At 48.7% G+C, this 11487-nt stretch overlaps 1 protein-coding gene across 2 annotated transcripts; it reads right to left on the bottom strand.

Annotated features, from left to right (window-relative positions):
- Window positions 1-2561: 2561 nt before the first annotated feature.
- On the bottom strand, window positions 2562-9449 carry SMCP (sperm mitochondria associated cysteine rich protein). Of its 2 annotated transcripts, XM_035279889.3 has the most exons (3): window positions 9331-9449; window positions 6021-6189; window positions 2562-3295 (listed from the first exon to the last, which is right to left on the bottom strand). In XM_035279889.3, exons 2-3 carry the CDS (start codon window positions 6028-6030, stop codon window positions 2829-2831), a joined length of 477 nt encoding a protein of 158 aa, XP_035135780.1. In that variant the 5' UTR covers window positions 6031-6189; window positions 9331-9449; the 3' UTR covers window positions 2562-2828. The 2 variants fall into 2 exon arrangements, with proteins under 2 accessions (XP_035135780.1, XP_035135782.1); XM_035279891.3 differs by lacking the exon at window positions 6021-6189.
- Between the last annotated feature and the right edge of the window lie 2038 nt (window positions 9450-11487).

The following is an 11487-nucleotide window of genomic DNA, read 5'->3' as shown; positions in this document are numbered from 1 at the left end:
AGTCTTTCTCTTCTTCTCCTTTTCTCCTCTTTTCTCTACCTAAATGAAATCACCTTTCTGCAACACTTCTTGGGTCCGATATTTACTTTTACGAGCATACGTCGCAACTGCAGTGGTCCCATCGCTTATTCTTTAAGAGATTGGAGGCCAAGAACCCACAACATTCTCTCGGGAGAGCTGTGCCTCACCAGCACCCAAGAAAAAAACCCGGTTACACCTTGAGCACGACAACCAGAGGAGGCTCCCAGGGTGGAGAGTGGGGCACCTGCCACCTGGGCTGCAAAGAGCAGCAACCCTCCAACTACTGCAGCAACCACAGATCCCCCAGGACTAGGTAGATGGAGCACGTGGAAGCCTTCAGGAGCCCAGTGCTGAGGGATCTCAAGATTTCTCCCAGCTGGTCAGATTCTTGGAATGGCCTGACCTTGCAGGTCACTAGCCACTTTGAGAAACTCCTAACTGTGCTGTCCCACTTCTCCTGAAAGTTTACATGCAAAGAATGGGGTTTTGTCCTTTGCAGTGTGGGAATACAAAATAATTCAGAGTCACCATGACCCAGAACGGAAACAGAGTGGCCCACTTTCCATGCTTCATGAACATCTGTTGACATTTTGAAATCTGAAACTTAGCATTTACAAAGACTTTGGAGAAATGGCTGCCCACCCTCCTAGAGGGAAAAACAAACTACTTCCAACATAATCTTTTATTTATTTATTTATTTATTTATTTTTTTTTTGAGATGAAGTTTCCCTCTTGTTGCCCAGGCTAGAGTGCAATGATGCGATCTCGGCTCACCGCAACCTCTGCCTCCTGGGTTCAGCCTCCTGAGTAGCTGGGACTACAGGCACGTGCCACCACACACAGCTAATTTTGTATTTTCAGTAGAGAAGTGGTTTCTCCATGTTGGTCAAGCTGGTCTAGAACTCCCGACCTCAGGTGATCCTCTCTCCTCCGCCTCTCAAAGTGCTGGGATTACAGGGTGTGAGCCACGACGCCCAGCCTACAACATAATCTTTGTAGCACTATGAAATTGTTCCAGTTTAAAAAATTTCCTCCCATAAACTAAACAAAGTACGGGAATATTTTGTGGGTTATCGGTGCATTGTTGCTAGGGAATCTCTATTTTGAAAGTCCAAGTAATTGAAAATGACTTTTATAGATCCTAGATGGTACCAAAATAGAAACTGCAGTTTTGAGCTACTTTATATATGCGGTGTTTGCGGGGCTGACGGAGTGGGGGGAACCTGCTTTGAGACAATAAATGCTCAGCATAAGAAAAGCATACCTACTGTATGATTCTACTTACATAAAATTATTAAAAATACCAATATGTAGGGACAAAAGTAGACCAGTAGTTTTCTGGGGATTGGTGGACAGGGAGAAGCATGAGACAGAGAGAGCACAGAAGTGCACTTGAAAAATTTTAAAAGTGATCTTTTTAAAGTGATATGTTAATTAAGCATAGCAGTAAAAATGGAAGTTTACAAGTATGCTGAATGAGGCTGATTTCTCTATTTCTACCTGTCTACCTGGACTAGTGGGGGTATGTCTGGAGACAGATGATTGGAGGATGATGGCTTCTTTAGAGGGAAATGCAGCCTTGTGGCAAAGAGGAGTTTGAGAACTACGCACACTGAATAGCCACTCTGTGTCAGACCCTGTATTAGGCACTCTAAATGAATTATCCCTTTTAATTCTCATTAAAAAAAAATCTTGCCGGGCGCAGTGGCTCACGCCTGTAATCCCAGCACTTTGGGAGGCCGAGGCAGGTGGATCATGAGGTCAAGAGATCGAGACTATCCTGGCCAACATGGTGAAACCCTGTCTCTACTAAATACAAAAAAAATTAGCTGGGCATGGTGGCGCGTGCCTGTAATCCCAGCTACTTGGGAGGCTGAAACAGGAGAATCGTTTGAACCCAGGAGGTGGAGGTTGCGGTGAGCCTAGAATGCGCCATTGAACTCTAGCCTGGGTAACAAGAGCGAAACTCCATCTCAAAAAAAAAAAAAAAGAAAGAAAAAAGAAAAAAAATCTTTGCACTAAGTACCACTACATATGAGGAAACAGAGCCTCAGACACTGAACCACTTGCTTTAGGATTGCTGCTCTCTGACTGAGGAGCCAGTGCTGATGCTGGAAGCTTTCGCTCTTTGCCACCAGCCGCTGTGCCTTGCTGAGTCCTGGGGACTCTGCGTCCATCTAAAACCTCTGCATTAGGGGTAGAGTCACTCCAAGGGACTTACATATTTTTGCTTGGTCTGGAGTGCAATGTGGTACCCAGGGACCCAGGGGAATTACGATTCTTGCACTTTGGTTGACCAGTCATCATTTTTTTCTTCTTTTTTTAAATCAGGACTGAAGGGGTTCTTGGAACACAGGACTTTCATTTTAAAACCAAGAGGAGTCAGTCAGCTAAGCTGCAGCTCAGCAGCGGCTTTGTCCTTCAGGACGCTAGTTCTTGCTGCTTGGAACTTCGGGACATGCCCAGAATATTTTCTTGGGCTCTAGGCCAGGCTGGTGGGATGGTTTCATAGTTAAGTAAAGGAACAAAGGGAGACAATGTTCTTTTTATTGCTCTTTTATTTCTGTGCTGTCTAAATGTCAGGATCACTAGGAAAAATGATTCCAGCCTCTTCAACCTCCCATTTCCAGATGGAGGCCTCCCTAGGGAGGGAGCTATGAAGGGAAGTAGGAGCCTCTCATTGGATGGAAATGGTAGTTACTGTGAAAACTGCTTCTCTTAGCATAGGTCTAGCCTGACTCTTAGTAATCCCCGGCCCTATAGATAGGCATGACCCCAGGAACAATCTATTTGTGTGATTTCTGCTCTCATTTCCTTAGTCTGGACTCGTATTGTGGACTACGGGGCCGCTGCTGGGTTTGAGAGCCCTTGTCCTGAGTTTGGGGTGAGTTGGGCTCAGACTCCTTATTAACAGGTGAGGATTCAGGTGTGGTCTCCAAACCACAGCACTTGGCCCGGATGCAGCACGGGGCTTTTGGCTGGCAGCAGTGAGTGTGTTTTGGCGGGCAGCACTGAGTGCCTTTTGGCTGGCAGCCCTGGTTGGTTGGTGGCGGGCAGCATTGATTGCCCTTTGGCTGGCAGCCCTGGTTGGTTGGTGACGGGCAGCACTGAGTGCCTTTTGGCTGGCAGCCCTGGTTGGTTGGTGGCGGGCAGCACTGATTGCCTTTTGGCTGGCAGCCCTGGTTGGTTGGTGGTGGGCAGCACTGATTGCCTTTCGGGGGGCAGCATTGACTGTGTTTTCGTTGGTCACACATCTTCTGGAGACTTGGAGGTGCTAGAAAAAGAAAAGAATAGTGTCATCAGAAGGTAATCCGGGCGCCTGCTTTTTTTCCCTCCTTTCTTGATATCCAAACACATCCATCTTCAGGATAATGAGTCAGACCAGGGTTGGGAAAGCGAGCTGGACCCTGCAGAGGGGCCAGCCAGCCCCATACTTCTACCTTTGCATGCACCAGCCTGTTCGTTCCTTGCTAGGTTGTCATTTGCCAGATAAATAATCAAAAGACCAGAATATGTAAGAAATGTGCCTAAGGTCTCTTAGCTAATGAGCAAACGGTGTGACCTCAGTCTCCAGATCCTGAGTCAAGAATCAGGCACTTCACAAACGTCAGCCCGTGTAATGACTGCTAGCAGCCTGAGGTAGACATTTTTAGTCCACGTTACATGTGAAGACCACTGAAGTTCAGAGATCACCTCAGTTGCTTTACAGTGGATTCAAGCCAAGCTCCATCCCACTCCAGAACATGTGCTTGTTCTGGTCTCTAATATGGCACACAGGGACCGGGCTGCGATGGAACTCTTGCCCCTAGAGTGACCTACTGCCACACCCTCCCTGAATGCATCATCTGGTCCAATGCAGGAGCACGTGAGAGGGCAGCTGTTGCTGTGGTGGTTACAGTGAGATGAGCTGGAAAGGACAGTGCTCTTGGCATGGCAGGCCTTGAGTTCCAGGCCTGGCTCTGCAACTCCCAAGCTCAGGGCCTGGGCAGCTCTCTTCACTTCTCTTTGTAACTCTATAAAGAGGCAGTAGTGGGGAGGAGAGAGGGGGAACTGGACCTTGTAGGCCTCCTCAAACTCAACCATTCAGCAGTTTTATAATTTCCAGATTCTTCTGGGTATAGGGAAAATCCAAACAAAACTCTTGTTTTACTTCTATCTACCTTCCTCCACCCAGGAATCCCAGTTCTCCCGGGAAGGTCCCTAGGCTGCAGCCCCAGCATGCAGTCCCTGGGGAGACCCTTATATGCTTTCTGCCCCGTCCCTCCTATGGCACATGATGAGAGGATGAGCGCCACCGTTGTGGCCCCAGAGCAGAAAAGAGGGTCTAGAAGTGGCCAGGAAGCAGCAGACAAGTGAGCAGGGTTGCTATCTAGCCTCCTGAGGGGGATGTGGAAGGTGGGAAATGAGCCTGTACCCCTTCTGGGGACTCAGCTCTCAAAGCCACAAACCTAAGTGGGGGAGGTGACAGGCCTGTCACAGCAGACAAGTGAGAAGGGTTGTTATCTAGCCTCCTGAGGGGGATGTGGAAGGAGGGAAATGAGCCTGTACCCCTTCTGGGGACCCAGCTCTCAAAGCCACAAACCTAAGTGAGGGAGGTGACAGGCCTGTCAGAGCCCCGTCACTGTTGGGGGAAGATGGGTGTGGGATTTGGAGTGACAGCTGCTGAGGTGAAGTTGCAACCATCTTCCAGCATCTGGCATCCTTGGGATTGTGAGAAAACCCTCTTGCCCAAACTAGTTTTTTTTTCTCTCTCTCTTGGCTGGAGTGCAATGACACAATCTCAGCTCACTGCAACCTCTGCCTCCTGGGTTCAAGCAATTCTCCTGCCTCAGCCTTCTGAGTAGCTGGGATTACAGATTCCCTCCACCACACCCAGCTAATTTTTGTATTTTTAGTAGAGATGGGGGTTTCTCCATGTTAGCCCGGCTCGTCTCAAACTCCTGACCTCAGATGATCCACCCATCTCGGCCTCCCAAGGTGCAGGGATGACAGGTGTGAGCCACTGTACTGAGCCAGTTACTGCTGTGGGCTTTCCACTGAGCACACACATGCCTGTATCTCTGTGAACGTGTGTCTGTGTGCATGCATGTGAGTGCATGCAGGCTTGTGTCCATGCACGATCATAGGTACACAGAGAAGAGAACCTGAGGTTTGTGATGATGGCTGTTTAGCTGAATCAAATTGAGATTATTTGGTCTTTCTCATGAGTCTTCGAATTAGAGCCAGTATGAATAGCTCCTAGCCAGGGCCAGCCTCTGTCCCGGCCCTCTCTCTCCTGCTGGAGGCTCCCTACTTGCCCTCCATCAGATCCTGACCTGCTGTTGGGTTGCTTCCCTCCAGCCCTGCTCCAAACACTCTCCCTGGTGTTTAGAAAGCCACATCTCTTATCTCGTCCTCTTTTTTGTGTCCTGTAGATAGAGGGACTCCTGGGGACAGTAGCCAAAAATCTCTCCTCTCACCAAAGTCTTTCTGAGGGAGGGCCAGGCGTGGTGGCTCACGCCTGTAATCCCAGCACTTTGAGAGGCCGAGGTGGGCTGATTATCTGAGGTCAGGAGTTCAAGATCAGCTTGACCAACATGTCTCTGTTAAAAATACAAAAATTAGCTGGGTTTGGTGGCAGGCACATATAATCCCAGCTACTCAGAAGGCTGAGGCAGGAGAATCACTTGAACCCAGGAGGTGGAGGTTGCAGTGAGCTGAGATCATGCCATTGCACTCCAGCCTGGGCAACAAGAGAGAAACTGTGTCTCAAAAAATAATAAAATAAAATAAGACAGTGTTTCAGGGGTTACCTCATGATACGGTTTGGCTCTGTGTGCCTACTCAAATCTCATCTTGGATTCTAATCCTCATGTGTGGAGGGAGGGACCTGTAATCCCCACATGTTGAGGGAAGGAGGTGATTGGATCCTTGGGGCAGTTTCCTCCATGGTCGTGAGTTTTCGCAAGTTCTGATGCTTTTATAAGTGTCTGACATTTCTCTGCTCTCACTTCTCTCACCTGCCACCATGTGAAGAAGGTTCTTCCTTTTTGCCTTGTACCATAATTGCAAGTTTCCTGAGGCCTCCTCAGATGTGTGGAACTGCGAGTTGATTAAACTTCCTTCCTTTATAAACTATCCAGTCTTGGGTAGTATACTTACGGCATTACGGAAATGGACTAATCCACCCTAGGAGGACAAACATCTGTATCATCCTCTCATGAAGGTGTGCAGAATTCACCAGAAAGGTGGTTGCAAAGGGTGCCTGTCAGATGACCTACTTTGCTATCTGAATCACCCCAGTGACTTTATAGAAGATCCAGGGCTGTGGCTGTCCTGAATGATGGGTGACGTGCTCTTAGACTCAACCCTTTTTTATCTGGGGATTCGCATAAATCCAGTTCATAGTGTGCAAACGGGGTCCCATTGATCCAGTGTGACCAACACCTCCACCCACTAGAAACAGGAACTTTCGGACTCACATGTTGAACTCAGCCCCAGCCCGGCCTCTCTTCACTTCCAGTTTCTGAACCATTGAGTCAGGCACATGCCAAGGACCTCCTTCCCACAGAGAAATCCCGAGAGTTTCTCTGAGAAGGAGGGAAGCACAGTGGCACCTCCTATAAGGACCCCTATGTTTGAACCTCCTGAACTAGAGCATTAGGGTGGTTGAGAAGGAAGAGTTACTGTTAAGGCCCTGCCACCTGGTCCAAACCCTTCATCTCCCGAGTCCCTGGCTATGCAGCTGCAGCCTGAACTGGGTCAAGGGCAGTTCCCACCTAAAAAAGAGAGAGTGACTTGGATTAGGGTGTTGGCTTTAATTCAGTTATGACTCCACCCAGGAATCCAGGTTCTACCGGGAAGGTCCCTAGGCCGCAGCCCCAGTATGCAGCCCTTGGGGAAACCCCTATATGGTTTCTGCCCTGTCCCTCCTATGGCACACGATGAGAGGATGAATGCCACTGTTGTGTCCCCAGAGCAGAAAAGAGGGTCTAGAAGTGGCCAGAAATGGATTAGTCCATTTCCATAATGCTATAAATATACTACCCAAGACCGGATAATTCATAAAGGAAAGAAGTTTAATCAACTCGCAGTTCCACACATCTGAGGGGGCAAGATGTTCCAGGACTCATCCCATCTTTCAAAAAAAGGCTCCTGCTTCCATTTAAGAGGAAAACACTGGAGCAAGGCTCCTAAGGAATAGGGGTGGGGACAAGTCACCCCATTGCTCCTTCCAGGTCAGAAAAGCTGCAAAGAAGCTGAGGTGGCAGATACAGGCCATGCAATGACTTGACTTGCCCCAGAGGGAACAGGAAGGAGAGAGGTGAGCAATGGAGAGGCATACCAAAACCGGAACTAGGACACACACACCAGCAGAAAAATAGGGAAGAGGTGAGAGAGTACGGGGCCACGTTCTCTACCACCTTTGCGGTGTTCAAAGCTGTTTGACAGGAAGTGTGTGTGTGTCCACAGGCACACACGTGCACACACTTGGGTGCCCCTGCAACTACAGGGGTGAGTTTGGGTGTCCAGACGTACACAGGGAGCCCAGTATGTGTCCCTGTCTCCTTGTTTGAATTTTCTCCATTGGGGATCAGACCTAAGACTAGGTTTTGAGAGGGATGAGGGAGGAGTGAGCCCCTTCTGTCTTTATTTCTGTTGTTTCTGCATTTGTTTTTGCCTTCTTTACTATCTATTCTCTCTGCCTCTCTATCATTCTCCGGTCCTTCATCCTGTCTCTGTCTTTCTGTCTTCTTTCTCCGGTTTCCCTTTCTCTACTCTGAAAGTCAGTGCCCTGCATTGGCCAAAGTACAGAGTCTCATCATCAGTTTGTTAGGATCCATTCTTACAAGTCCAAGCTGAGCTTTTTCTACAGAAGCAATTCTCATTCCAGTGACCAGAGGTGCAGAGGCATCAGAGGGCACCTGGAGCCTGGGCCCAGGGCCCTGCCTAACCAGTCCCTCCAACATCCCTGCTCCAAGCATGTGCCTCATAGTCAGATCCTGGGAATGGGTCATATCAGAGAAGGAGAGCAGGTTAGAAACCGGTCTTGTTCACGGTAGCATAGGGAAGGCAAAAGCAAGTCCTTCTGCAACCCCACCCCCATGGATGCAGGTCCTGCCCCTCTGAGCCAGTACTGTCTCCACTGTCTTCCTTTGCCTGGTGAACAGCATCTACATCCTCCACTTTCAGAACCCGGCTGCTGTCCAATAAACGTGCCTCCTGGACCACTCTGCCTCCTGCAAGAGTTTGTTCTTCTTAAGATTCTCTCTTTTGCCAGGCACCGTGGCTCACACCTGTAGTCCCAGCACTTTGGGGGGCCAAGGTCAGGAGTTTGAGACCAGCCTGGCTAATATGGTGAAACCCCATCTCAACGAAAAATACAAAAATTAGCCGGGCATGGTGGCGAGCATGTGTAATCCCAGCTACTTGGGAGGCTGAGGCAGGAGAATCACTTGAATCCAGGAGGCGGAGGTTGCAGTGAGCCGAGAATGCACCACTGCACTCCAGCTTGGGTGACAGAGTGAGACTCCGTCTCAGAAAATAAATAAATAAATATAAATAAATAAATACTATCTCCAAGCTCCGTTTCCCTTCTTTCCCAACCAAGCTCTGCATAGCCTGCCTCTGGAAATCTGCCTGATCACACCAAACACCCATGGCCCAGGGCCAGGGCCATTTTCCCAGCTCTTCTTATTGCTCTATTGAGTAAGGATTAATACAGAGTCCAACCCAGATCCAGGAGGGCCCTGGCAAGGCGCCCTCTCTCTGACATCTGCCCATCAGCCCAGCCTCATGTCCAGCCACTGTTTACTCAAGCACCAGGCTGGCTCAGAGCAGACACCTACCGAATTTTCCCACCTCTTTCCAGGTCTATGAACATGCTCTTTCCCAGCTTAAACTGTCCTTCCTGGGTCTCTCTTCCCATATGCTCACTGAATATTGTTCGAACCTGAGGTCTCTGCTTACACATCAATACCTGAGGAAAACTTCCTTAACCCACAGCCTCCGTCTCCCTGACGGGCTTCCTTGGATCCCCTGTGCTTCTCACTACATTTCCATAGTGGTCATTATTTCCTTAATTGTCTGACTTCTGTGGTCTGTTAGTTCCATGAGCATAGACATCCTCACTATCCCCACCCCCAGAGGCTCCAGTGTCTTCCTCTTAAATGGAAGCAGGAGTCTTTTCCTGAAAGATAGGATGAATCCTCTCACCTAGCACACGGCATGGCATTGCGTGGGCCTCAGTAAGTGAATATGTAATGAATGAATGAACACACGAACAAGCCATTGAGAGAGGACTCAAAAGACAAGGTTTCTCTGTGTTACCTGGTCTGGCCGCAAACTTCTCAATTCACCATTTCCATCCTTGACTTCTCATGACTGGATGCGGTAGATCTTCCTCAGCAGCCTAGTGAGTCCATGACTATCAGAAGCCAAAGTCTTCTGAAGGAAATGGGTTCCCTGTCCTGCTAATGACAAGATCCTAAGCATCTATGACATCATAATCCTCTCCCCAGGACTCTATGCCTAGCTCACTCACCAGCACCCCCTGCATGCTGGAAAGTCTGACTCTTCTTGGTTTCTTTCCTGAAAGATACAAAGAAAGCTCCCTAGCTAACCCACAGGCATGCAGTTACCTAAAACACAAGCCTAAAGCACAAATCTGTATCGAGTGTCTCCGCTCTACCAGACTCTGGCCTAAAAAGTGAAATGTAGCTCAATGGGATGTAGTTTCCATTCTCAGAGATCTAATTCAATTAAGGAGGCAAGTCGATAGACAACTTCAACACTGTGTGATAATAATGATGGTAGGAGGTCGGGCGCGGTGGCTCAGGCCTATAATCCCAGCACTTTGGGAGGCTGAGGCAGGTGGATCACGAGGTCAAGAGATCGAGATCATCCTGGTCAACAAGGTGAAACCCCATCTCTACTAAAAATACAAAAATTAGCTGGGCATGGTGATGCGCGCCTGTAATCCCAGCTACTCAGGAGGCTGAGGCAGGAGAATTGCCTGAACCCAGGAGGCGGAGGTTGCAGTGAGCCAAGATCGCGCCATTGCACTCCAGCCTGGGTAACAAGAGCGAAACTCCGTCTCAAAAAAAAAAAAAAAAAAAAGAGAGAGAGAGAGAGAGAAAATAATGATGGTAGGATAAGCACAGGGGTCAGGTTTGGGAGTCAGATATGCTTCCTGGAGGGAGGGACATTTAAGCTGAGACTTGGCAATTGTAAATAGGAAGTTGGATGTGGGGATGTGCCTGGGAGGACATTTTCAGATCCAGAAAAATGAAAGTATAGAATATTTGGTAGAAAAGCTCAGTGTGGTGGAGCAGAATGGGGAGTCAGGAGAAGGGAGAGATTCAGTCACATAGGTAGGTAAGGCTGTGTTGGTGAGGACCCTTTATGCCTTAAGAAAAAGAGTTTGGACTTTATCCTGAGGAAAATGGGAACCACTGAAAGGTTTTAAGCAGGGGAGAAACTGGAACCCCTTAGGGGCAAGGACGCTGTTTCATTCACAGTGTCTTGTGGCTCACTTGGCACATAAAAGATTCTGAAACTGAATCAATTAAATAGTGAATTGGCTAAAATACAAGAGAGAAGCATTTCATCATGTTTGCTCTTTCCCTTTCTTTCTTTCTTTCTTTTTTTTTTTTTGAGACGGAGTTTCACTCTTGTTACCCAGGCTGGAGTGCAATCGTGTGATCTCGGCTCACCGCAACCTCCGCCTCCTGGGTTCAGGCAATTCTGCCTCAGCCTCTTGAGTAGCTGGGATTACAGGCATGCGCCACCATGCCCAGCCAATTTTTATATTTTTTGTAGAGACAGGGTTTCACGATGTTGACCAAGATGGTCTCGATCTCTTGACCTCGTGATCCACCCACCTCGGCCTCCCAGAGTGCTGGGATTACAGGCTTGAGCCACCGTGCCCGGCCGCTCTTTCCCTTTCTTACTCTCGCATGACCTCTTTGAGGACAGTGACTAGGAACTTGTCTTCTCCTGGAAAGCAGGCCACCATAAACATTTGTAGGATACCAGGCAAGAGCACAAACAGAGGCTTCTGACCCCTGTGGTTCACCCCTAGTTCTCTTCCTACTCCCCAGCTTCATCGTGTGCCATGAGGAATCTCGGGTGTCCTGGACTGTAAATATCCCAGCCCATACTTGTTCTTTTCATACACGGATCTCTCAAACTGCCCCTCTCTTGGTCACTGAGACCTAGAAGTGAGCACAGTGTTGGCTGTTTGAGTTTGCGGGAGGATGGACACATAGAGGTAATCTCAGGGCCATTTGGACAGAGATTTCTTGGGTCCTGGATAGCTGGAGTGAGGGAGATGACAGCTCTGGGCCTGTACACTGGACCTATCAAATTATCCTATGGGGGTGAGTCATGGCTGGAGGAGAGCCAGAGAACAGTTTTTGTTTGTTTGTTTGTTTGTTTGTTTTTGAGACACGGTCTCACTCCGTTGCCAGGCTGGAGTGCAGTGGC

This window comes from Callithrix jacchus, chromosome 18 (assembly GCF_049354715.1).
Source record: "Callithrix jacchus isolate 240 chromosome 18, calJac240_pri, whole genome shotgun sequence".
NCBI lineage: Eukaryota > Metazoa > Chordata > Mammalia > Primates > Cebidae > Callithrix > Callithrix jacchus.
Note: the sequence above shows the minus strand (reverse complement) of the source record. Positions and strands in the feature narration are given on the sequence as shown.